The 27,724-nt window shown below is 50.6% G+C and overlaps 1 protein-coding gene across 1 annotated transcript in view; it reads right to left on the bottom strand.

Annotated features, from left to right (window-relative positions):
- Window positions 1-27,724, bottom strand: part of LOC119386943 (ras-related protein Rac1) — a 65,495-nt gene that overhangs the window by 11,436 nt on the left and 26,335 nt on the right. Inside the window, exons 2-4 of the mRNA XM_037654235.2 lie at window positions 6,571-6,734; window positions 5,345-5,459; window positions 4,808-4,925 (exon numbers count right to left, since the gene is read on the bottom strand). Of these exons, the coding sequence (XP_037510163.1) occupies window positions 4,808-4,925; window positions 5,345-5,459; window positions 6,571-6,689 (352 nt within the window). The 5' untranslated portion in view covers window positions 6,690-6,734. The remainder of the gene's footprint in view (window positions 1-4,807; window positions 4,926-5,344; window positions 5,460-6,570; window positions 6,735-27,724) is intronic.

The raw sequence follows: 27,724 nt of genomic DNA, 5'->3' as shown, positions 1-27,724 counted from the left end.
TAGTTTTTCTTTCTTTCCTTTGAAATTCCGTATTTGCTTTGCCACTAAGAGCGCCGCGTTAATGCTTCCACTGAATCGCAACCGCGCGCAGCGCGTTCTATGAAGCAGCGTGCGCGAAGCGAGCGCTCAATGCGCCCTTATAGAGTTCTCATCTCGCTTCCATCTCAGCCTTATTTCAGCGCATAGTGGGTGATTCCACGTAAGATCGACAAACGTGGCTGGTCGACTCTCGTCAAATTTATTTCAAAATTGATTATATTATAACTGCCTGATGAGTGGAAAGAAAGATCCGCAATTTGTTTTGCCGCCAAAATTTTTTTCGAACCACAGGAAATCAATAATGACGAAGAGGTGGAGTGGAGCGCTCATCCGCTCTGCTGTTTTGGCCAACTTTCGTTATGAATTGCACAAAATATATTAACGTTAGGTAGCTGAAATTTATTTACCTAAATGTATGCATGTTTTTACTTCTGCTCAGGTATTTTTAGTTTTTATGTGTAGTGTAGATGTTTTTATAAAAAACCTCAAAAATGGCCCAATCGGCAAAATTTTCTTTAGTTTGAAGGTCTTTATCTCAAAAAAGCCTTGTAGCATAGCGACAAAAATTCTGCATTACGTTCCTCACATGCGTATCTACCAAACTGCCAAATCTTGTATTTATATAACTTTTCAGTAAAGAGATATGATCGGGCTAAGTTCAAGAAAACACCGAACAATGGAAACTTCTGACGACAATTAAAAAAAAAAACCCATTTTTAAATTTCTTAAACTTTGTCCACCTATTCTCCTCCACATCATCTTTCACAATCATTAAAAACATGTTGCATAATGTCGTTGCCCTAATAGTTACGGCCCCTCCAATAAGACCCTTAGGCAAGGATGGGCAATTCCGACTTCTTGCCCAGCAAGTGTATAAAATGCAGGCAGGATTGAATTTCTTTTCACTAAAAGGGCAGCAGGTACCTAAAAAGGTGTTGCCGGCACTGAAGACGTTAATTTTGAAAATATTTGGTCACTGCAGCGGCCACGAGCGCGGGGCTACCGATCAGGCGCGCGCGCACCCGAGATGCTCGTTGTAAGAGACGGCGCAGTGAGAGCTCGTTTTCGCGTCCTCAGACCGACTGAGTTCGAAACAGCAACACCTCTCGGGTGACTTGAACGCACGTGCACCGGTAGTCGCAGTGATCTGGTTAATTGCGTCGATTTCTTTTTCAGGGGGCATAAGAATGTCATCGTTATACAGTGCGTTCCGTGAAGATCTTCCGTGAAGTGGTAGCAAAAGCACGCGTAGCACAAGTAGTCCGTCTCACTGACAGTCACTGATCTTTCGGGCGTTAAACGCTCCTTCAAAGCATTTATGTCTAGGTAGGTAACTCTGTGAAATTTTGGCTTCTTTGCATTAATTAAAGGAGCACTGACACGATTTTGAGACATCGCAAAAGGGACATTTTTTGCTTCGCTGGTATGCAGTGTCCACGCTGTCCACACACTGGAGTCGGAGAACACGTATAAAATATTTTAATTTGACTTTGAAGTTTTCGTCGCTGAGCATTTGCAAGCCAGCCATACTGCAAGGACATTATCCCGACAAGTCAAGACAGTTCCTCCGAGTTCGCGAGTTCTGCGTCCTGCATGCAGCCTAAATTGTAGAAATCACTGTCAGGGTCACTGGACGACAATTCACTCATCGTTGTCTATTGCACCACGAGCAGATGACGGATTTCCCGCTAGTACGTCGCGAATTTCTGTATCTCCGTGACGTCACACTGCTATGAAACGACACTGAGAAGCCACCCCCTCGATATCGAAACCGAAAGTGTCTATTTAAGGTGGCGCTAATTAAAATATAGGATGCATTCCCAGGCACCACAATAGTCGTTTTAGGTTTCTCGACACCAGTATTTTTATTTAGAGCAACAATTCGAAATTTTTTTAAATTCGTGTCAGTACTCCTGTAAGCTTCTTGTGCTTCGAAAGGTAGTCTCCACAATAGACTCATTGAGAGCTATACTTTCTCGTCATGAGACGCACAGGAGGAGTAGAGTAAGAGCAAAGCACAAGAACTATCCGCGCCGAATGAAGTGTGAACAGCGCACCGAACACGCGGCCAGTTCACGCCGTCTGCTGCTGGCATCTAATATAGACAAGCGCATCCGGTTACCGATAGTTTTGCTTTTCTTTCCTTTGACAATCCATATTTTGCTTTGCCACTGGAGCGCCACGTTCATGCTTTCCACTGATCGCAACTGGCGCAGCGCAGTTTCTGTGGCAGCAGCGTGCGTGAAGCGAGTGCTCATAGCTCCCTTATAGAGTTTTCATCTTGCTTCCATCTCCGCCGTGTTATCAGCGCCTAGCTGAGATGCGAACAGAGGGCGGATAGAATAGCGAAGCTCCAGTGCACGTGCGTTCAAGTCACCCGAGAGGTGTTGCTGTTTCGAACTCAATCGGTCTGAGGACGCGAGAACGAGCTCTCAATGCGCCGTCTCTTACAACGAGCATCTCGGGTGCGCGCGCGCCTACTCGGTAGCTCCGCGCTCGTGGCCGCTGCAGTGACCAAATATTTTCAAAATTAACGTCTTCAGTGCCGGCGACACCTTTTTAGGTACCTGCTGGCCTTTTAGTAAAAAGAAAGTCAATCCTGCCTGCATTTTATACACTTGCTGGGCAAGAAGTCGGAATTGCCCATCCTTGCCTAAGGGTCTTATTAGAGGGGCCGTAACTATTAGTGCAACGACATTATGCAACATGTTTTTAATGATTGTGAAAGATGATGTGGAGGAGAATAAGTGGACAAAGTTTAAGAAATTTAAAAAATGGGTTTTTTTTTTAATTGTCGTCAGAAGTTTCCATTGTTCGGTGTTTTCTTGAACTTAGCCCGATCATATCTCTTTACTGAAAAGCTATATAAATACAAGATTTGGCAGTTTGGTAGATACGCATGCGAAGAACGTAATGCAGAATTTTTGTCGCTATGCTACAAGGCTTTTTTGAGATAAAGACCTTCAAAGTAAAGAAAATTTTGCTGATTGGGCCATTTTTGAGGTTTTTTATAAAAACATATACACTACACATAAAAACTAAAAATACCTGAGCAGAAGCAAAAACATGCATATATTTAGGTAAATAAATTTCAGCTACCTAACTTTAATATATTTTGTGCAATTCATAACGAAAGTTGGCCGAAACAGCAGAGCGGATGAGCGCTCCACTCCACCTCTTCGTCATTATTGATTTCCTGTGGTTCGAAAAAAATTTTGGCGGCAAAACAAATTGCGGATCTTTTCTTTCCACTCATCAGGCAATAATATATAAAATTTTGAAATAAATTTGAGAGGTCGACCAGCCATCGTTTGTTCGATCTTACGTGGAATCACCCAGCTGCGATGCGAACAGAGTGCGGATAGAATAGCGAAGCTCCACTGCACGTGCGTTCAAGTCACCGGAAAGCGTTGCTGTTTCGAACTCAATCGGTCTGAGGACGCGAAAACGAGCTCTCACTGCGCCGTCTCTTACAACGAGCATCTCGGGTGCGCGCGCCTGCTCGGTAGCCCCGCGCTCGTGGCCGCTGCAGTGACGAAATAATTTCAAAGTTAACGTCTTCAGTGCCGGCGACACCTTTTTCGGTACCTGCTGGCCTTTTAATAAAAAGCAATTCAATCCTGCCTGCATTTTATACACTTGCTGGGCAAGAATTCGGAATTGCCAATCCTTGCCTAAGGGTCTCATTGGAGGGGTCGTAACTATTAATGCAACGACATTATGCAACATGTTTTCAGTGATTATGAAAGCTGATGTGGAGGAGAATAAGTGGACAAAGTTTAAGAAATATAAAAAATGGTTTTTTTTTTATTGTCGTCAGAAGTTTTCATTGTCCGGTGTTTTCTTTAACTTAGCCCGATAATATCTCTTTACTGAAAAGGTATATAAATATAAGATTTGGCAGTGTGGTAGATAAGCATGCGAAAAAGGTAATGCGCATTTTTTGTCGCTCTGTCACAAGGATTTTTCGAGATAAAGACCTTCAAAGTAAAGAAAATAACGTTTCCTGGGCCAATTTTGAGGTTTTTTATAAAAACATCTACACTACACATCAAAACTAAAAATACCTGAGCAGAAGCAAAAACATGCATATATTTAGTTAAAGAAATTTCGGCTACATAACTTTAATATATTTTGTGCAATTCATAATGAAAGTTGGCCAAAACAGCAGAGCGGATGAGCGCTCCACTCCACCTCTTCGTCATTATTGATTTCCTGTGCTTCGAAAAAAATTTTGGCGGCAAAACAAATTGCGGATCTCTTCTTTCCACTCATCAGGCAATAATATATAAAATTTTGAAATAAATTTGAGAGGTCGACCAGCCATCGATTGTTCGATCTTACGTGGAATCACCCAGTTATAGACCATTCTGTTGTCCTCGTGACTCGAGTGCCCTATATAGTCACGTTACACGAGTTACCCGAGAGGCGCACAGCGATGGTGGTAGATGATCGTGACACTACAAAATGATCAAGACAAGCACGTGCTATTAATGCTATACGTTTCTCAGCGAAATGACAAATGTACTGCAGGAGCCGACAGTGTACGACCAAACAAGGTCCACGTTAGCTGCGTTGTCAACCGCGGGCGTGAGAAGTTCAGAGCTGGTAGGTGGTGCTGGCACCTTTATAAACTATTGTGCGGTGCAATAACATGACTTCAGTTGGCACTTGCAACTGAAGTTTCGGTACTGTATATACAAGTCCCGCAGTGCGCTTCAATAGAAAAAGACAAGGAAAAAAAGAACTGATGCGACAATAACCGTACCCACTAAGACGTACGGCGTCGAGGGGCAGTGATGTTTGAGCTCGGGTTGCCACTTTGTCAAGATGTTGTTATACGACGCTTGGCTGCTGATGCTGTAGCACAGCAGGAACACGTCCGACTGCACGCAAGAGACGAAGACGGATGAGCTGTCGCCGGAATAGTTTCCACGGGGCATGCAAGCGCGACACACGGAAAGCAGCATGCACTTCCTCTTGCATATACAACACAACCCTATTCAACCATCTAGCATATACATAAACTGAAATAAGGACTGTCAATTCTCACAAATGAAGTACTACGAACGATAATTTAATTCTGTGCAATACCGACATAGCGTGTGCCATTTTCCGTAACACCATTTTTACAGTGCATAGGCTACGCCTTTCTGCTGCTCCGCACGAGGTCACTCATTCGAATTGGAATACAGTACATTTTTATCAATCAATCAATCAATCAATCAATCAATCAATCAATCAATCAATCAATCAATCAATCAATCAATCAATCAATCAATCAATCAATCAATCAATTACTGACCCCAGGGTAGGAAAGCGGCCTCAGCTTCTCGTAGTCTTCCTGTCCCGCGGTGTCCCACAGCGTCAGGTTGGCAGTGATGCCGTCCACAAGTAGACTGCCCGCATAGTTGTCGAAGCTGCAAATCAGTGTCGTGTCAGGGTGAGTGCGAGAGACATAGGTCACCGTTAATAGCAGTACGCCCGACACTTAGTATCACTCTGCATGCGGCCTATAAGCATAAAGCAGGTTGGCAGCAAGAAGAGATGCATGCATGAACCGATCGACGGACGGGTGGATACACATACGAATAGATAGAACAAAAAAATTCAAGCAAATGCCATACATGACAACATGGATGAACGTAATAGGAGTAACAAAACAAAAGAACAACCTTAATTTTTAAAGAATCAGGCAAGCTATTCGGGTATTTGGGCGAATATCCCCGCCTAGGCGTCGGCCACGAACCCTTGAGCTCTGGAAACTTCCTCGGCCCTTTGCACGGCCTAGAGTTGGTTCTCGACAGCAAAGCTGAGCAGTGCAGTCTCCCAGCGCGTTCGGTTCGAGGCTGCGTCCCCGTCTGGAACCCCACCTCCGTCACACTAAGTCATAAATTAATTAACCTCGGCAACACGCTCTAATTAATTAACCTCCGTCATACGCTTTTGAAGAAGGAACGCAGGGAAAACGTACAATCCGAATTCGCCAGAACATCGCGTAGTTTCGCTTGATAACGATATCGCGAACGTCTGGAACGGGAAATCGTGCGAAACGGGAACGTATAAACGAGGTTCTAATGCATATCATCAACGTCAAGTAACACACGTAACTTTTTTTTGCAGTCATTCCTCGATACGTCTTCTTCTTTCTCTCTCTCTCTAAAAGCATACAAGGTAATGGATATATGATTACACATCAAAATATGATGTATTTTTTATTCGAATGTTCAATCTGCGAAAGTTACTTAATTTGACCCAAGTTAACTACATAGTTTGAGGCGACGCAACCACGCGATGCTATGTCTCGGACGCCATTGGCCTGACACGACCGACGCCATTGGTCTGACACGACCGGCGCCATTGGTCCGACACGACCGGCGCCATTGGTCCGACACGACGGACGCCATTGGTCTGGCACGACCACTCGATGAATGTATACGGAGGGTGCGCCTACTACACTTTGTGTGTTCTTATATCGGGTGAGTGGCCGTGGTTGTGCATGGTGCAGATGAGTTGCAAGGCGCTGCTCACACGGTGGGCTCGTAGTCGTTGCCGGGAAAGGCTCCAGTGGTGAAAGCGACCAGCAGGCATGTCTTGCCCACCATGCCGTCTCCCACCACCACCATCTTGATGGGCCGACTCTGCGCCATGCCTCGTGCTCCCGCTCACCGCCGAAAGGGCTGCCGATGCCCCTCCTGCGAAACACGCAAGGCAGATAGAGGCTTAGTCAGACATGTGCAAGTCGAGTGCTGTTCTGGGCTATCGATGTGCGCAGAATGCAAAACTATTGTGCAAGCCTATATACATACCACTTCTCTGGTCGATGATTTTTTACTACGCCACTGCTGTAGCAAAGCGTGCCGGTATATTTTAGTACTTCTTACCATGCGGCAAGAAATATTACTGTTAAGCAAAAATGTAATACGTAATACGTACAGAGTAGCATGTAACATGTTAATATGTAAGAAGTGTCTGTGTGAAACAAGCGCGCGTGCCCCACCACGGCGTTCTAGTGGTTATGGCGCTCGACTGCTGACCCGAAGGTCGCGGGATCGAATCCCGGCCGCGGCGGCTGCATTTTCGCATTTTCGATGGAAGCGAAAATGTTTGAGGCTCGTGTACTCAGATTTAGGTGCACGTTAAAGAACCCCAGGTGGTCGGAAATTTCCGGAGCCCTCCACTACGGTATCTCTCATAATCATATCGTGGTTTTGGGACGTTAAACCCCAGATATTATTATTATGAAACAAGCGCAGTAGTAATCCATAAAACTACTATCTGTTCGGTGATGATGATGATGATGATGATGATGATGATGATGAAGTGTGCCTCCTGCACAGCGCTTTGTTTACCGGGTGACAGTTTTTGGTGATTTTTCATGTTCCTCGCGTAGCCATCGGTATTTTATTTGGCTACACTGGAAGTAGACTGGCCTGCACACCCTCCAGGCATGCCTCCGCCGTCGGCGGGCCCCTCGAGGAAACGGAACAGCGAACTCAGCGACGCCGACAGTGAGTCCACCGAACTGTATTCGGCGAGCAGTGACGATTCCGACGATGGATTCACGCCTGTTTACCTTCGTCAACCAAAACGAAGATCTATGGGTGCTTCACCAGCTTCAACCGCATCTACTGTGAAGCCGAAGGTGGCTTCAATGAACTACACCGTCTTATTTGTGCCTGTTACGCCATCGGACAATCTGAGACACCTGAATCGGCAGACCATCTCGAGGAAACTCGAGTCTCTGGCTCCAAACGAAATCAAGGATGTTCGAGTCAACCCCCGCAAGAATGTCTGGGCCATCGACGTTATACACCAGGCATCTCTGCTTGCTCTGACCAGGGTATCAAGGTTCGAGCTCACCTTCCACTTAACAAGGACTTGGTGGTAGGTGTCATATACGATGTCGACATCTCCATTCCTTGTGGCGACCTTCCAATGCTCATCAAGGAAGTTAGTGATCATAGCAACATAGTCCGAGTCTCACGTCAGGGCAACTCGCGTTGCGTAAAGATTGTCTTCAAAGGCGACATATTGCCATCCCACGTGAAGGTCGGACACTTTCGTCACGTGGTCCGTCCATTTACACCACGACCACTCCAGTGCCGTAAATGTCAAAAAATGGGTCATGTGAGCGGAGTTTGCAGGAACGTGGCGATTTGCCCCCGCTGTGCAGAGCCACACAATGCGGAATCCTGCCGAGCAACTGCCCTGAAATGTACCAACTGCCATGGATCACACGAAGCCTCATCAAGGGACTGTCCATTGGTGAAAAAGGAATGTAGCGTCATGAAACAGATGGTACGGGACGGCTCAACGCACAAAGAGGACGCTGATGTGGCGAGAAATAAACGACGCTCGCGTCGGCGACGAAGGTCTAAGGCTACTGCTGCCCAATCTGGACGGACAACGCGATCTCCTACTCCGACAGACCGTCAGACTTCTCCGAAGCGACAGCTACCACCACTGCCGCCACTACCACCGCCCACTGCATCACAATCGGAGAGCCGGAAAGACGCAGAGGCTTTGAAAGCGGCGGCGGATGTCGCGTGGCCCTCACTGCCACAACTGCGCACTCATAAAGAGCCGATGCAGAATGGCCCGCAATGTACATCATCGTCCACAGATGACTGCCACGACAAAAACCTACAAGTCCTCGCTGTGTTGAGGTCTCTCATGACCACGATGCGCACTCTCCTCAACGGAATGACAACTCCGTCAGCTCAATGTGCTCTGCAACTTTTGGATTCCTTGGAGCCAGTCCTTGCAAGCCTTTTTTAACGCCTACTTTTAGACAACCGCAGAGGAAGCGATGTCAAATATTTCTCGGTTGTGACTGTGTGTGCGCGGTGAACACTGTGCGCGTATTACTTGTTCTCTCTTTCCTCCTTGCTCTCTCTATTATTTTTTCTCCCCTTCCCCCTCCCCCCGTGTAGGGTAGCAAACCGGGTGCAACCTGGTTAACCTCCCTGCCTTTCCTTCGCTTTTATCTCTCTCTCTCTCTCTACTATCTGTTGTCAAACACACAGGTAGTTCATTCCGAGTAATTAATAAGTCACACGACTGTAACACTTGGGGACGCGCAGGTACTGCCTCGTCATTCCATCTATGTTGGCGTTTTCGTCATACGCATACTTCTCCGTACTCCGATTTTCCGATGAGCTGAAGGTAATGCCTTCGTTACGTGCGGCATAATATCCGTACTTTATGCACTTCTGCTATGCTACTGATGATGAAAAACACTGTATGAAAGATCGACTGAATGACTGATCGACGATTACAAAATTCAGCATTATGGGAAATCTGGCTCCTCTAGGACACGGAACGTCAGTGCTCACGCGACACGCGGTTTCAACTGTAGCGCGCGCGCAGCGGCTTCAAGTGACGCCAAACGGTCCAAAATTTGTTAGCGTTCATTCGGCTGGGTAATTTCTCGGTGGTGTTGAGGTGTTTATTAGACGGCAGTCGGCGACGATGCTCAATGGCGACAGTCAAGCAAGAACACGAGCTCAGAGCGCGAGCGGGAAGAGCCCAAGAGGACGACCCACTAGAAGGCTATAGAGAGCGCAACCCCTTACTCAACTCAAAGGCTTCGCTACAATTTCCCCGGGTACGAAAAGGGAGCCGTCCGGCGACCTAACAGCTCGTCACTGTAAGTGGGTCATAGTAGGCCTTGAGGCGCTCCACGTTGACTATGTCGCGCCCTCGACGGCGCATGTCCGAAGATGGTTCGATGGGTTCGATCACGTAGTTGACCGGGGATGTGCGCTCGACGACCCGATAGGGGCCTTCGTATTTCGGCAGTAGTTTTGAAGAGAGGCCAGTTGCAGTGGTAGGGACCGAGAGCCATACGAGTGCTCCAGGGAGGAACGTGGACTCAGAAGTGGTGGTGCCACCGCGAATGCTCTTCTGCCGCTCTTGTTCCTGCGCTGTAAAAGTCTTGGCAAGCTCGCGACACTCTTCCGCAAGCCTGGCTGTGTCAGAAATCGGCGCACACTCAGTTGAATCCGGCTTGTATGGGAGTATCGTGTCGATGGTGTGCGACGGGTGCCTTCCGTACAATAAGAAGGGTGAAAACCCAGTTGTGCGTTGAGGGGCGGTATTATAGGCGTAGGTGACGAAGGGCAGAATGACATCCCAATTTGTGTGATCGGCGGCGACGTACATTGAGAGCATGTTGCCGAGCGTGCGGTTAAAGCGTTCGGTTAGGCCATTCGTCTGCGGGTGGTAAGCAGTAGTTTTGCGGTGAACAGCATGGCACTCTTTGAGAATGGCTTCGACGACTTCCGACAAGAAGACACGGCCTCGATCGCTGAGAAGCTCCTGGGGTGGACCGTGACGCAGCATGAATTGGTGTAGCAGGAAGGAGGCAACGTCGCGCGCTGTAGCCGCTGGGAGGGCGGCGGTTTCGGCGTATCGCGTTAGATGGTCAACAGCGACGATTGCCCAGCGGTTACCAGCCGATGTCAGAGGAAGTGGTCCGTACAAGTCGATGCCCACGCGCCCGAACGGACGGTTAGGGCAAGGTAATGGTTGTAGACCAGCGGGTGACACGTGCGTTGAAGGTTTTCGGCGTTGGCAATCGAGGCAGGAGCGAACGAACTTCTGCACGTAGCGGTACATCCCTCGCCAGAAGTATCGTTGTCGAATGCGGTGGTAAGTTTTGGATACCCCAGAGTGCGCGCATTGTGGATCAGAGTGGAAGGACTCGCATATTTCAGAACGCAGACTGCGGGGTATCACAAGTAGCCACTGGCGGCCATCGGCGTTGTAATTGCGTCGGTGCAGTAGATCGTCACGAACGGCGAAATGGTGGGCTTGACGACGCAACGCGCGAGTGGTTGGTGTTGCCGACGGATCAGTGAGCAAGTCTATCAGCGAGGCGATCCATTTATCCTTGCGCTGTTCGGTAGCGATGGTGTGAACGTCGATGGAAGAAACAATAATGTTACGTGACGAGCATGGGGTATTGTCGTCAGGCAAGGGCGAGCGCGAGAGGGCGTCGGCGTCAGCATGCTGGCGTCCGTTGCGGTACAGCACGCGGATATCGTAGTCCTGTAGGCGAAGTGCCCAGCGGGCGAGGCGGCCTGAGGGATCCTTCAATGACGACAGCCAGCATAGTGCATGATGGTCGGTGATACATCAAATGGGCGACAGTTAGGTTCTTCTTGTTTGTTTCTTCCACTCGCCTCGCTGGTTGCGCGACATTTGCTGCTGCCGCCAAGGAAGCCGAAGGCGAGAACTTTTCATCTGCTGGCACCTTGAGGAAACGACCGCTCCGACATCATCTGGATAGAGACGTTTATTCGTTTCTCTCTTCCCCCTGTCACTGCACCCCTGCTTTTATTCCCTGTCTCCCCATTCAAACACTCCTACAGTCCAATCGGAAAGCAGGAGTAACTCTCTCCTTGTCTCCCGGTCGGCTGCCGCTGAAAACACCAGGCCCGGATTCCTCCTCGCCACCTCCTCGCAGGAACCACCGCCTCTCGCCCACTCGTCGATTCGCCGCCGCCGCTCAGCTCCCTTTCAACCCGGTTTCCGGAATGTTCGGCCTCATGCGTTGACGGGTCGTAGAAAAGCACCTCCGGGTACGTACTTGCCATGCTGGGCTGACGGGCCATCAATACAATTGGCCGTGCATCATTGCCGCCGCCTTTGGCTGTCACAGCGAAGGCGCAAGTGTACCTTCCGTCCCTGTAGCCCGGCTGGGCCACGGTCTCCTGTAAGGCACCATAATTGACCCCTTCGGGAGACGTGGGTCTTCGCGTCCTTTGTGACCAGCAGACAGTCGTCGTTCCACCATCCGGTACCCCCGCTTCCGTGTTGGCGCAGGCACGCCGGCCGCGGGGCGGGTAACAATATGAAGGTATTCGGCGAACGTACGAAGTTCGACCCCAACACCTCCCCTCCAACTGTGTTGCACTGTATCTATGACATGCGACACACACACAACCGCATATTCACACGTGTTCACTGACTCGACACGTGAGGCACCACTGTCACTCGTACCTCATTGACTCTGCCCAGCGCACGCGCTGACAAAGCATGTACCCCCCCTTAACTCGCTGTCCCCTTTATGCATCATCGTTAGGAGTCACCAACCGCGACATTGCGTCAGCATTAGCGTTTAGACACCCCTTTTTGTGTTCAATTTCCAGGTTATACTTCTGTAACGCCAACGCCCAGCGTGTCAGCCTCGCGCTCTGCGGAGTGGTTAGAGTCAGAAATTTGAGTGGGTTGTGATCGGTAATCACCTTGATTTTAGCGCCAAAAAGCCAAGCGTCCAACTTCCCCAGTTCCCAAATGATTGCATAAGCTTCCTTTTCTATGGTGGCCCATCGGGTCTGAGTCGGGCTAAGCTTCTTGCTCAGAAAAGCGATAGGGCGCTCCTTGCCCTCCAGATCCTGCTGTGTCAGGCACGCACCAACCGCGTAATCGGACGCATCTGTGGCGAGGATAAATTCTTTCCTCGGATCTGGGGCTTGCAACGCCGACGCCTGCACTAGACAGTTTTTCACCTTGTCAAAAGCTTCCTGCGCCTCTGTATTCCACGGTAATTTCTGCGGAATACGTCGGCCAGTTAAGTTGGTCAGAGGCATAACGACTTTAGAGTACTCGGGCACGTAGTCCCTATAATAGTTGGCTAGCCCTAAGAAACTCCGAAGTTGTCCCTTCGTTTCGGGAGCCGGGATCTCCTTTATCGCCCGAACCTTCTCTGGATCGGCCCCGTGCCTGCCTGATCCCACAATATGCCCCAAGAATTTCACTTCTTGTTGTGCAAACCGACATCTGCTTACGTTTAGCGTCAACCCTGCCTTTGCCAGTGACGCAAGTACCTTGTCCAAATGTTCCAGGTGCTCGTTCCAGTTCTCAGAGTATATCGCTACATCGTCAATGTAAGCGCAAGCGTAATGTCTATGTGGGGCCAGTACACCATTGATGACCCTCTGATAGGTGCTGGCGGCATTCTTTAACCCAAAGGGCATCACTTTCCATGCGTATTGGCCTGAGGGAGTGGCAAAAGCGGTACAAACCTGTGCGTCCTCGTCGAGAGGTATTTGCCAGTAACCCCTGAACATGTCTAGCAGAGTTATGTACTTGGCTTTCGCTACCTGGTATAACAGATCAGTCACCACGCTCATGGGAAATGCGTCTGTCTCTGTTATTTCGTTCAGTCTCCTGTAATCGCAACAGATGCGGATGCCACCATCCTTCTTTGATACGCAGACCAGTGGATACGCGTGCGGACTTTCAACCGGGTATATCAATCCCCACTGCTGGAGCTCATTTACCTGCCTCTCTACCTCGTGCACCAGCGCCACCGGCACCCTGTAGGGGTATGCACGTCTCGGTTGCTCTCCTGCTTTGATTTGTATTTTGTGTGTTCCCACTTTGCAGGTGCCGGGTTTGTTTGCGAATACCCTTGGATGCCTCGCGATTAAGTCTCGCAGCTGTTCTCTCTGTGTGGGCTCAAGATGTGCTATTTCATCAGGCTGCAGCGTCGCCTGCACCTCTAGCCCGCATGGTGGGACCGGAACCTCTCCAAATTCCTGATCGCCCTCGAATATCACTCCTACTGCAGTTACTCGGGTGTGATATGCGCGAAGCTTGTTAGCGTGAATGGTTCTGCGTGAACCGTCATCGAGTTCAACTAAATAACTGTACGGTCGCAGTTTTCCGACTACAGTCATCGGTCCCTTCCACTTTGCCACTAGCTTGCCCTCTCCTTCCTTCTCGAGCCATAATACTTGGTCCCCTGTGACAAACTGTTTGTCTGTGGCCCTCAAGTTATAGCGTCCTACGTACTCCTTCTGACTGACTTCACTTTGACGGGCGGCTCCTTCGCTAGCTTCTTCCAAACTACTTCGGAGCTTCGCAAGATATTCCGCTGCTGGCACACCCAGTGATTCCGGAACTTCCCAGTCTCCTGACCAAGTCCTTTTGAGAATGGATAGGGGCCCGTTCGGCACCCGCCCGTACATGAGCTCGAACGGTGACCGCCCTGTAGTCGCGTGTGGAACCTCACGATATGCCCATAACAAAAACGGAATCATCCTATCCCACTCGCGCCCGTGTTCACTGACTATGTGAGAAAGCATTCTTTTGAATGTGCCGTTCCAGCGCTCCACTAAGCCGTTGCTTTGCGGGTGATCAGGTGTGGAAAACCTCGGTGTTGCCCCCAGTCTTTGCAACATCTCCTGTGTCAACCTTGACGTAAAGTTGGTGCCCTGATCTGAGCAAATTGTCTCCGGCACCCCGTGTTGAGAAAATATCTGCAGTAGCGCGTCACATGCAGCCTTTGCCGTTAGTGAACGAAGGCATACCACTTCTGGCCATCTGGTATGTAAGTCTACGACACAAAGAGCATAGCGGTGACCTCTAGCCGAAGGGGGTTCCATAGGACCGATGCAGTCCATGTTTACTGTCTGAAACGGCGCGCTGGGCCTGGCCAGTGGCGTTATCGGTACCCTATCTATCTGCCTCGTCGGAGATTTCACCTGACATCCATGACACGATCTACAGTACTCCTTTACGTCTCGCGACATCTGTGGCCAGTAAAATGAGCTTTTCACCCGTTGTAGTGTTTTCCGCTCTCCTAAATGACCTGCCCATGGTGAATCGTGAGCCATTTTCAGCACTTCTTTGTGCCTGTGCGATGGTAGCACTAGCTGTTTGCACATGCGACCCGCGAGGTGTTCTTGATGATATAATAGCTCGTCCTGAACAAGCATACCATGCGTTCCGGCCTTTGCCTGCGCCCAAGCGTCTCGCAAAGCCGGGTCTGCTTCCTGAGCCTCACGAAACTCCTGTCGTTTGCTTTTGACCGGCTCGGAACCTTCGCTGTTGCTCTCCGCGGTTATGACGCCCACAATCGCCCGTTGCTCCTCGCATGCCTCCTCTGACAGCTCTACCATGGCTTCGGTCTCCTCGACTGCTGAACACTCGTCTGACACTATGTCACGTTTAACCCTTTCCTCGAGAAGTTGTGCGTAATCGTTGGGCGTGATCAGCGCGTCCGTGCCGTCTAGCAGCTTATCTGTGATTGCACAAAGCACGGCAGACTGCACCGCCTCGGACATCACGTAAGGATTTCCTTCAGTAGCTATGAGCGGCACGTAAGCCAACTCAGCGGTCACCTGTTGCCCGAACGCTCCCGTCAACTTTATCTGCGAACCCGTACCGTTGTACTGAGGTACCACTGCCTTTCTAATGACGCTCACTTCTGCTCCTGAGTCTACCACGGCGTTTAATGACCTACCTGAGCTCTCAAGTGTTACAGTTTCTAGTGAGGGTTGTTTCTGCTCTTTACACTGCGACAACCTGTCTGTCGTTGCTATTCCTAACCCGAATGCAGAAGCCGTCACTCTCGCGACCACTGGACCGTTTTGTTGTCGTCCTGCTGGCCTAGTGCCTTGCCTTGCACCTAAGCCCTTATTGGGGCAATTCCTGGCAATGTGGTCGGTTCCCTTGCACTCAAAACATCGCCTTTTCCCCTTTCCGTCCGTGGGTATATCTACAGGTGTTTTAGCTTTCTTTTGCCACTCCTCGATATTCGCCTTCTTTTGTGCTGTCTTGCACTTTTCACTCTCCTCGAAGCTCTCCGCGAGCCTAGCCACACCACTGGGTAGCAAAAAGGCCTCCTGTTGGTTACAAACGACGTGCGCTCTCGCTTCCGGGCTCAAACATTCTTTCAAGCGATCCGCGACCACTAGCTGCTTGAGTTCCTCGAACGTGCCTACCTTTGAACTTTGGACATAATAGTCAAAATAATTCTCAAGGCGCACGGCAAACTGATCCCAGGATTCCTTTTCTCCCTTTTTCGATCCCTCAAATAGCCTCTTGTACTCCGCCGCCGAAAGCCTGAGACCCTCCAAAATGCTTGACTTAAGCTTAACGTAAGCTTTTCGCTCCTCTGCTGTCAGCCTGCACAGCAGCCCACGCGCCCTTTCGCTTAACTGTGGCAAAACTAGCCCGGCCCACCATTCGCTCGGAACTTCATACGACTCGAGCGTTGCCTCGACGTCCTCGAACCACATTGGCGCAAGTGCCTCTTGGTTCGGCATTGGTGCCAGTACACCCTTTAACAAACTTGCAAATTTTAGTCGCCTGTCTTCCTCCAACCTTCCGCCGAGCGATACGCTGTCATCGCCCTCGTTGGACTCCGCCCGATCACGGGCTCGTAGCCGCTGGCTTTCCAGCATCAAGCGCTGCTTCTCAGTTTCCGCCTCAGCAATTTTCAGTTGAAGCTGTAGCAGCGCTAGCTGCTGTTCCGACGCCGTATCTGACGTGCCACTACCATGACCCCCCGTGCCGCTGTCGGCGACTCCCAACGCCTGCAAGTTTCCTGCCCCGTCCCCGTTCATTTCCGAGTTGTCCCTTTCTCTGTCTCGCAAGTTGTAATGCTTTATCATCGCTTGCGCCCAACAGAAAATCAAGAGGTACCCGCCTGAAGTAGCCTTGCGGTGCGCTCTTCCTCCTCGGAATCCGGTGGACTAGCCTTGCTTCGTTGATCCCGCAGCGCAGTAGTCAGTTGAAGGTGGTTGACGTCAGTCTCGGCCGATGTCGCTCCCCGCTGTCCTCCTCAGTTCAGCCATGCAGATCCTGCTCGACTGCGCCAGTTAGGTTCTTCTTGTTTGTTTCTTCCACTCGCCTCGCTGGTTGCGCGACATTTGCTGCTGCCGCCAAGGAAGCCGAAGGCGAGAACTTTTCATCTGCTGGCACCTTGAGGAAACGACCGCTCCGACATCATCTGGATAGAGACGTTTATTCGTTTCTCTCTTCCCCCTGTCACTGCACCCCTGCTTTTATTCCCTGTCTCCCCATTCAAACACTCCTACAGTCCAATCGGAAAGCAGGAGTAACTCTCTCCTTGTCTCCCGGTCGGCTGCCGCTGAAAACACCAGGCCCGGATTCCTCCTCGCCACCTCCTCGCAGGAACCACCGCCTCTCGCCCACTCGTCGATTCGCCGCCGCCGCTCAGCTCCCTTTCAACCCGGTTTCCGGAATGTTCGGCCTCATGCGTTGACGGGTCGTAGAAAAGCACCTCCGGGTACGTACTTGCCATGCTGGGCTGACGGGCCATCAATACAATTGGCCGTGCATCATTGCCGCCGCCTTTGGCTGTCACAGCGAAGGCGCAAGTGTACCTTCCGTCCCTGTAGCCCGGCTGGGCCACGGTCTCCTGTAAGGCACCATAATTGACCCCTTCGGGAGACGTGGGTCTTCGCGTCCTTTGTGACCAGCAGACAGTCGTCGTTCCACCATCCGGTACCCCCGCTTCCGTGTTGGCGCAGGCACGCCGGCCGCGGGGCGGGTAACAATATGAAGGTATTCGGCGAACGTACGAAGTTCGACCCCAACAGGCGACCATACAAATAGGGTCGGAACTTCGTAAGGGCCCAGATGATCGCCAGGCATTCCTTTTCGGTGACGGTGTAATTGGTCTCGGCTTTAGTAAGCGTACGACTTGCATATGCCACGACATATTCAGGGAACCCCGGTTTGCGCTGCGCAAGGACAGCGCCAAGGCCAACACCGCTGGCGTCTGTGTGTACCTCTGTAGGGGCCGTAGGGTCGTAGTGGCGTAGTATGGGAGGCGACGTCAACAAACGACGGAGCGTTGCGAAAGCGTCGTCGCACTCTGACGACCACGAATGGAGGGGCCCGTTACTTCCGAGGAGCTTCGTCAGCGGCGATATGATAGTCGCGAAGTTTCGAATGAAGCGCCAAAAGTAGGAACACAGTCCTACGAAACTGCGCAGTTCTTTGACAGACGTCGGTTTCGGGAACTCGGTCACGGCCCGAAGCTTGGCTGGATCGGGGAGAATTCCGTCCTTGAACACGACGTAGCCGAGTATTGTGAGCTGCCGTGCTGCAAATCGGCACTTCTTTAGATTCAGTTGCAGACCAGCGTTGCTCAAACGCGTCAACACATGCCGGAGGCGTTGGAGATGCGTGGAGAAGTCTGGAGCAAACACAACGACGTCGTCGAGGTAGCACAAGCACGTGTGCCATTTCAGGTTGCGCAGAATAGTATCCATCATGCGCTCGAAGGTGGCGGGCGCATTACACAGCCCAAACGGCATGACGTTGAATTCGTACAAGCCGTCGGGCGTGACAAAGGCGGTCTTCGGTCGAGCGTCATCAGCCATAGGTACTTGCCAGTACCCTGAGCGCAAATCGATGGATGAAAAGAATTCTGCTCCTTGTAGGCTGTCAATCGCGTCGTCTATGCGCGGTAGTGGATACACGTCCTTACGAGTGATCTTGTTGAGCCGTCGGTAGTCCACACAGAACCGCACAGAACCGTCCTTCTTCGCAACAAGAACGACAGGAGACGCCCAGGGGCTGTTAGATGGTCGAATAACATTGCGTCGAAGCATGTCGTCGACTTGCTCGTTGATTACGCGGCGTTCTGTGGGAGATACGCGATATGGACGTTGCCGCAGTGGCGGTTGGGCGCCAGTGTCGATGCGATGCGTAACGGTGGACGTGCGGCCGAGAGAAGTTTGAGCGACATCGAAAGAAGCGCGAAATTCTTCCAAGAGACCCAGAAGCTGGGAACGCTGGACCGGCGTAAGGTTGTCAGCAATGGAAGAAGCGAATACATCATCGGGCGATGAACCAGACGTGGTAACAGCACTGAGCGTACTGGAGTTGGGGCAGTGCGTGTCATCTGGTTCGTCCATAACTTGTGCGTCTTCGAGGGGTTCCACGCTGCCGAGACATCCTCCTTGCACCAACGTAACACTGTACGGAGATGGGTTGATAACAAAAATTGACGCGCTGCCCTGAGTGACTTGCACGGTCGCGAAAGGCACCAGCAAGCCTTTCCTCGTGCGAACACGGTCAGATGGCGAGAGGAGTGCAGCGGTGTCGGAGAGACTGGCGCAGTAGACGGATACCGCCGTTGACGAGTTTGCAGGCACTGTGGTGTCGTCTTTGACGAGTACCTTGCTCACAGACGATGGACAGTCAGCCGGCGTCAGATCAGAGAATGGTGAGAGCTCTATTTCGGCTGGTGCGCAATGAATCACGGCCTCGTGGTGGGAGAGAAAATCCCATCCTAGGATGACGTCGTGAGAGCATGCTGGAATTATGATCAATTCGACAGCATCGTTAATCATGACGCGGGCTGTGCACACCGCTGTAGGGTGAATACTTTGGGCGCTGGCTGTACGGAGGGAGAGCCCGGGAAGTGGCGTCGTCACTTTTCGCAGTAATCGGCTAAGTTTGGCGTCAATAACGGATACGGCGGCTCCAGTGTCGATAAGGGCAGATGCGCGAACACCGTCCACAAACACGTCTAACACGTTCGATGGGCTTCTCTGAGGGCTTTCGCAGTTCGACAGCGTCGCAGCCCTTGCCTCGTGGACTGCGACGACTAGTTTTCCTGGTCACGTGGGACCGGACGTGGCCGCATCGGTGACAGTGATCGGCGTCGTGGTGACGGCGAACGGCGTGTAGATGGAGCTGAGCGAGACGACGGTGACATAGGCGGCGGTGAAGCGTAATACGGGCGGCTTGACTGGCTGGTGTTGGTTGAGCCGACACGAGGCGGCTGCACGCGATTGCAATAGCGGGCAACATGACCGGCGCAACCGCACGCGAAGCAGATCGGGCGGTTGTCAGAAGTGCGCCATCGATTCGTCGGGGTAGGTCCCATCCATGACGCAGAACGCGGTGGACGAGGCGTCTGCTGATACGACTGCATGATGGGCTGCATCGGTGGCCCAGGTATGACGTCGGCAAACGCAGCCGGCACACTCGCTTCAAAGGCCTGAGGTCTGGCGACGGCTTCGGCGTAAGTAAGTGGGGCAGCCACAGAGATCGCTTGGGGTGACCTGGCTACAACTTGCGCGTAACTGAGCGGTGCAGGCGCCGGAGGGGGCTGGTGGTATTCCGGCATGACTTCCGCGATTTCCTGCTGAATAGCGCGGCGTAAGGGAGGCAGCAGCGTGGTCGATGGCTGTTCAACATGCTGCTGCTGAGGGAAGGCCAGTAGGGAGAACTGGCGGGCAATTTCCTCGCGCACAAAGGACTTGATCTCGGCTAGCAAGGCGGACTGATCAGAAATGGCCGACAAGCCAGCTAGATCGGCGTCGCGTGATGCAGGTCGACGGGTCAGCAACCGCTGCCGGCGCAGCTCCTCGTAGCTTTGGCAGAGCGTGATCACCTCGGCCACAGTACGAGGGTTCTTGGCGAGCAGCATAGTGAAGGCGTCGTCGTCGATGCCTTTCATAACGTTGCGGATCTTGTCAGACTCAGGCATAGCTGCGTCGGCTTTCTTGCACAGGTCCAGGACGTCTTCTATGTAGCTCGTAAAGGACTCACCGGTCTGCTGAGCTCGTTCACGTAAACGTTGTTAGTTTACGTAAACTGCACGTAAACGTTGCAGTTTACGAAGGGCAGGGCGGCCAAACACGTCGATGATGGCGGTCTTGAAAGCAGACCACGTGGGGAAATCGGTGGCGTGGTTGTACCACAGGCCCGCCACACCCGCGAGGTAGAAAACCAAGTTGCTGAGTTTGCCTGCCTCGTCCCATTTATTGGGTACGCTCACACGCTCGTACATCGCAAGCCAGTCCTCAACGTCGGTCCCATCCGCGCCGGTGAAGATAGGGGGGTCGCGGATGCGGGGGACACCGGGGCAGGAGGTCGTTGTTGGAGGAGGCGTTTGCTGAGCAGCGTCTTGAGGCATGGTAGTTGGTAGGGTACGGGATCGTAGCTCCAGGGGCATCGAATGGGAGCACAGCACTCTCCACCAATTTGTTGAGGTGTTTATTAGACGGCAGTCGGCGACGATGCTCAATGGCGACAGTCAAGCAAGAACACGAGCTCAGAGCGCGAGCGGGAAGAGCCCAAGAGGACGACCCACTAGAAGGCTATAGAGAGCGCAACCCCTTACTCAACTCAAAGGCTTCGCTACAGTAGTACTATACACGCAAGCATTACGGATCGCCCAGCAGCTGTTCTTCTAGAGCCATGGCAAGTGTCAAGGCACGGCCGCTCAAAGGTGTCAAGCAAACGTAGTTAATGATTCCCTATTATAGGATATAACTCACGAGCCGATTTTACTGGCTGACAGAAATCAACAACCCTTCTCACGAATGCAAATAGCCCTGTTGCTGCGTGCCTCTCGCCATTGAACCATTTCAAGTAGTTCACATATACGGCCCGTTTTAGTGACGATGTCCGCAATAGTGAATAGGCACACGCAGACTATTTGCGTGCGCCTATATTTCAAACATACTTTCGGCTCTTTTAAAACTGCTTCGTGACCGAGTGTGCTGTAGACATGCTTGTAGCGAAATATAGCTCATCTATAGAGGGTGAGGGAGAAAGGCAAGAACAGGGAGCCTAACCGGAGGTGATTTACAGTTGGCTGCCCTGTACTTGAGAGGAAGAGGTGCGGCGGAAAGAATAAAAGAGGAGCTCGAAACAAGCACAAGCACAGGGAGGACATAGAGCGCAACTACTCGCATAGAGTTGAAAAGGGTCGTTTATGCTTCTTCAAGTGGCCGGTCTATGCTGAGATAGTGAGGCTGATACTTGGCCGTTACAGATTATAGCAAGTTCCTTTCTGGCCACTTGAAAGGACTGCGCGTTAGTTTCCCTTTTCAAAGTGAAAAGTACAACACAGTGATAACTGTCAGCGCTTGATCATTAGTACTATACGCGTGGTTCATTTCGCTCAGTACTTTCCGTAACAAGATAACGCTGGCAGTCTTCATGTCGAAGAAAAAAAGGTCAGTCGTTTCAACGCACACCAGCTCTTCGTAGGACACTGCGCGCAGAGGTCAAAAAGAATGTCGAATGAAGAGTGTACGAACGAAGAGGGGATATGAAGAATCGGCAACTGCCTCGGTCGCAGCAACGACCGCGCAGCTCGCAACGTACGTTTCGGGTCACGCTGAACACGACTCGATCCTGCGCACCTGTCAGCCAATCACGCACTCGCAAATCTCGCCCTTGTCCTCGAAGCGTACGTTCTTTTTTTTTTTTTCTTCAGCGAGGCAAACGCTCATGGAAAGTGCACATCACATCGTGCACAGTTCACGACCATCAGCCGCGCTGGTATATAGCTCACGCGGGCGTCACGCAGGCTCACGATATGCGTGCAAAAAAAAAAAATGCGCGAGAAAAACGTTCTAGCGTGATGCGCGCGGGCTGGCAAAGAAACGGAAAAGCAAGGGAACAGGCGCGCATGTATACGTTTTCGCATGCAACGATTCGTGATCTTGGAAAATACTTGCAGCCTGCTTACGCCACGAGAATCTCACCGTGCACGCGGGCGTTTCGCGTAGCCTTCCACTGTGCCTCGACCTTCCCCTTCTCTCTACTCCGAAGCAGCAGTACTGGCACGGCCAGGATAATACCAGTGTTAATCAATAACTGACCAACATTTTTGTTCGATATATGTACAATCGTAGCAAAACTGCAGTTTGGTCGAGTTTGGTAACCTAAATTTTGGGTAATTGATGCTGACAACAGTACACAAAACCCAGGACAGATAGACACAAAGGCGCACAAGAAGATTCCGGCTTATAGATGAGTCAGCGCTGGAGTCAACGCCGGAAGGCAGCAAGTGCTAGCGTTCAGGCACGGCCGTGGTAGAATATACGGAGTAGACTCCCATGTAAGGAAAACACCTCACTGTACAGTATATTCAAGCCGGTATAACTGTACAACAAATTCTTCTGCTGCACGAGGGAAATGTGCCTTATGTGGAAACCTAACAGCGACGTCAGAAAACGAAAGAATACATTTCTAAATTTTATCTGAAACATCAACTGCTATATAGGAACTCGGTTCGGCTGCGGCCGACCCTGCCGTGTTTCTGTTGCTGGCTAAGTATCTTTTGACACGCGCAAGGTCGAATTTAGGCGCGTCTGCTCAGAAGAACGCGTGCCGACCGGCTGCTCAGCCGATCTCCTTGCGCAACTTGCAAAAAGACCACCGCGGAAGGTCTCTAGCTACAGCTGTTCGTCCTCGGCAACGCTGCTCCGAGGTGCTTCCGAGGTATTTCTCCTCGATGTTGTCTTTCCGAACCTGTCGCGCATGACATATCGCCACAGAAGCGCGAAAGGCGTCGGGATGCAAAAAGAAAAAAAAAAGTGAGATCTAGTAAAAAAAAAACAAGAATAAAAAGAGCGTCCAAGTTACACGTATTCGATTTGACGCCTGTCTGTACTCTTGGCGCCTTTCGCGGCCACACCCACTGTTACGGGCACGCTACATAAGACCACGTGACTACGCATACAGATTCGGGATACCTCGTTTCTGACTTGAAAAGGAGTTGATGTGCCCATTGCATCCTTTCGGTGTAAAAGAAACAGGAGGGTGTGTTCAGGTAGGAAGCCACACAATTTTGTCCCTTATAGCAATTGATATGCTACCTCTGGCCCAGACCACTTTATAAAACTTTGTATATAAAACTCCGTAAAACTTTATAGAGGCCGAACTTTCTTCCAATTTCTACGTTACATGACTTCCTTTCATGACCCCAAACGATATCTCAGCGGAAGTTTCTTCTGCCTCCCCCCCCCTTTTTTTTTTATCTCTGTCTCTCTCAGCGGAAGTTGACTGGCTGTAAGTTCATCACATCGTTAACATATTTGACTCGTTTGACAAACCACTTATATGTGACATCACCGTGCAACAAAACAGCCACACCGCCTGTTTATCTTTATGACAGCAATGTGCGACAGCCTTGGCAGGACTGCGTTTCGCAAGCTTTGCCTTGCAGCCGACAAGCACCGCCGAAAATTAAGAGGAGCAAGAAGGTTCGACCCAGAAGAACCACTTTTTTTGTTTGTTTCGACAAGCCGAGAAAGACGGCAGTATAGAAACGTGAATTCGCATGAAATATACGCGCTAACAATGATTAGGATGGTGGGGACCATGATGCGACACGGATAACGTTAACGTAGTGAGTGCCCATGCCTCTTCGAGGTCGTTCTGGATCATACAGTTGTTCTGGCTGTCCAGAGCTTCCGTGGAGCTCGTTTCCAGGTCAATGGAATGCAGGGACGGTGCCAGCAGGAGGAAAGGGGGTGCGAGCTGTGCCCTCACCCTGCATCCCTGAAAGACTTCTCATACTAACTAACGTTTCTCCTCCCCTCCCAGCCAATGGCAGATCTTGAGGGGGGGGGCGATGCCCCCCTCCCCTCTCCCTTTTGTGTCTGTCGTCCATCTCCTTTGTCAGGTTGCCTCGGCTGCCACTGCCTAAACCGCAGCGGTAGCCTAGTGGTTAGGCCACGCAACCCCATTCCTAACAAAGGCTTAGCGTGACAAAATGTGCCTATATCTGAAGTGCGGTAGCCCGTAGTTTGTTTTAACTGTTCCAATTTATTATGATTAGAAAACCGATTAGAACAAATGAGTAGGACCACTGTGAGCCCAAATTAACAGTATTTATACTGTGATGGAGTTAATAGTGACTACTAAATACAAAATAGTCAGGACCCCCACCCCCACCCTCAAATGAGTGGCTGGAGTACCTCTGCTCCCCGCAGGGATAAATTCCTGGTGTCGCTTCTAGTGGTATAACTTCGAAAAGAAGACGGACCAGCTATCTAAAACGCGATTTTCCAATGGGGAACTGAGAGGTCTTTTTGTATGTAATTGAGCACTTTATGGTGTTTGACAAAACAAAGCAATTCGACAAATTCAATGGAAGAGAACTCGCGCTTGGAAAAGAAGCGGCCGCCCTCCAATCGACTTTTGTGTGTTTGTTTGTTTAATATCTAAATCGGAGTGGTGAACTTTCAGGTGGGTTGGCATGCATACCACGTGTTCCTTACCTTTCCCGCCTCTTCCTGCATCCCAATTTCTGAAGGGCGTGCATAATATTGCTGTTTCTTTTTTTTTTTGCTGTTCTTTTTGGCAGTCGTTTTTCTTGCTGCTGTACAAGCGCCCCACCCCTCGCCCCGCTCTTGCTGTGAGTGACTATGTTTTATTACTTTTCTCTTTGTTGGTGCAGCGGCCATTTTCATATGCCACTGAACTATTTCCTCGACCCCTCTCCGAGCGCCTGCATTTCTTATTACTCATTAATCACCGGATGCAAGAAAACTGAACTATTTATAAATAGCAGTTCTGTGGACGCGGAATCCGGCGCACTATAGTTTAGCAACCGCTGTTTCCATTTGATCTATAAATAACGCCGGAACCATTGTTTCTGTGAAGTATGACAGGGGCGATGATAAGAAGTCGAAGAAAGATAAAAATGTACACTGGCGGCACGCAGGGGGTACTATTCGCAGGAATTTGCGGTTGTAAAACGGACGGAGTAGCGTGGAAATCCGTTTTCAATGTTTGTGTGGCCGTCCTTTACTTTCCGGGACGAGAGTTGCCGACAGTTAGAGGTTAGTGCACCTAATATCGCAACATGAGAAAATCAACAGAGCACCTATGCTCAGGGCAGAAGTGTTGCCGATCTAGTGAACGCACATGTGTGGTAAATCAAGATAGTCTTTTTTATATCACCTACGTCCGTGGACTTTCCATTTGCTGCTCTGCTAAACATGCTACACGTATATTCATACGTGTAGCATGTTTAATACTGCTTTGGTGACAACGGAATTTTACACTAATGCATTAGTGTAACCCATGCACACCGTTCCCTTATGTAGCATCCCTTTGACTGAGGGTTTCAAGAGAGCAAAATGAAATTAACTGAAGGTTACACGCTTCCGCCCCACCTAATCGAATACCCGTATGACCATCTAGTCCGTCCGGCTTCCAATTCATAAGCGTAGTCGAAGCTGAATGCCATATGACTTTGTACACAATTCCAGGGGGTTGGGCGATTCAAACCCCCTTCCCTGCCCAGCACTTTTTTTCACTCTGTATTCGCGAAGTATGTGAATGTACATAGTCCACGTGTTACAAACTTCGGTGGCGCCATAGTTTGCGAGAAACCCGGCGCAAGGCCTAGTGCGCTGCAAATTTGAAGTGGCGCCGCCCGCGGCGCGGCGCGTTTCTATCAGTCGCGGCTGAGAGCGGGTGCGTACGGGCGGAACCATAGCAGCTCGAAAGGACGAAGCTAATTCGCGGTCAAACAGGAGTTTATACGTATTGTGGCGTGTATGGCTGTTGCAACAGCTACAGAAACACTGGCTGCAAGCTGCCAAAAATAAAATTATATGGATTTATATGGAAGGCTCACGAGAACGAGCGATGACAGCGTCGGATAAGGGCGGTGCGACGTGCGAGATAAACAGACGCTCTTAATTTTTTAATGCTTTCCTTGCTATTACTGCGCATATTTGCTCGTTGTGGTCATAAACTCTGCCTTCTTTTAGCCCCGATGGGGGTCTTAGGCAGCTTGTGAAGCACCGAAAACGCTTATGCAGTGCCCACTTCTTGCGCAATGATGAGAGAAGCTCGAAAGCCCTGCATTCTGCCCGTGTCTTCCGACACGTTTTCTTGCGTGCTATGGGAAAGGTGACAGTGTGGCGTTAAACATCTCCGTATCTAGAAGGGGACGCGGCGATGGCCAGAGCCAGGCGGATGATAGGTCTGTGCAGGATGTGTGCTCGCACTTGTTGGCAAAGATATACAAGGCGGCGACGAGCTTACACCATCCTCGGCGTCCACCCTTGCATGTGCACCTTGCTCCCACAATGTGCAAATGGCTCTATAGACAGCTGGGAAAATGTGCAGAAGTCATCGAAAAGTCCGAAGGAACGAGCCAGCGTAAAAAAAAAAAAAGCGAGAGGAACGAACGTTTTTTCGCTTGCTTAGCGCGAACACCAACACACGCAGACTGATTAATAGCGAGAACCCCTGCTGAATAGCGAGAACGGATGCAAAAGTCAAAGAGAGCTCTTCGCGTAATAGATGAGGTAAGAAAAACACGAGCCGAGCGTGGCGAGCGTTGGCGATGCTGCTGGATGGAGGCGCATCTTCGTCACAGTGCTTTTAATTTAATAGAAGACCTTGATAAAACTTTGATAACCTGAAGGCGGACGTCCTAGTCGACGCTCTTCACACACTTGCAACACACTTGCAACCGACATCGAAGGGCCCCTTTGCTGACACAGTTGCCTCCCTGACGCCGCAAACATGATTAGCGGCGTAAAGGTCACTCCCGTGAAGAAGATTACTTTTATTTTGAATATCTTTCTACTTATTCAGTTCCGCGGAATCCACACAATCACGCGCGCTGCTCGTTCCGCAATGCCATTGCTTTGCTCACACAGAGCGGCATTCGCAACATGCCACGACGGGATCACGCGCGCGGCCGCTACTCGCGGCGCTGACTGTCCTAGCGCCGCAGCGCCACCATACAGCTGTCGAGGGCCGTTCACACGCGTACTTAAGGCTGCTTTTTTCGTGCGTTTCATGCGAGACGGTAATGAGAGTGATTTTTTTTTCATGCGTTTTAAGAATAGAGCTGCAGATATCGCTATTTATATACTCTTAGATTAGCTATGGTGTCATCGCTTCTTTGGCAGCATTATTCGGCATTAAAAACGAGCAGAAGAAAAAGAACAGTCAGTCATGACTAGCAGACCCACGTCAAAGGAAAGGCGTCCGATTGGGTTCTCGTCATGGCGTACTTCCGATATTGGTTTCGTGCAAAACAACACACATACCCGATACGATGCACGTGTTGTGACCACTGGCGTATCCAGGGCGGGAGGAGTTGGAGGCGGGGAGTGTCACCCCACTCCCC

Source organism: Rhipicephalus sanguineus, chromosome 3, assembly GCF_013339695.2.
Source record: "Rhipicephalus sanguineus isolate Rsan-2018 chromosome 3, BIME_Rsan_1.4, whole genome shotgun sequence".
Taxonomy (NCBI): Eukaryota; Metazoa; Arthropoda; class Arachnida; order Ixodida; family Ixodidae; genus Rhipicephalus; species Rhipicephalus sanguineus.
Note: the sequence above shows the minus strand (reverse complement) of the source record. Positions and strands in the feature narration are given on the sequence as shown.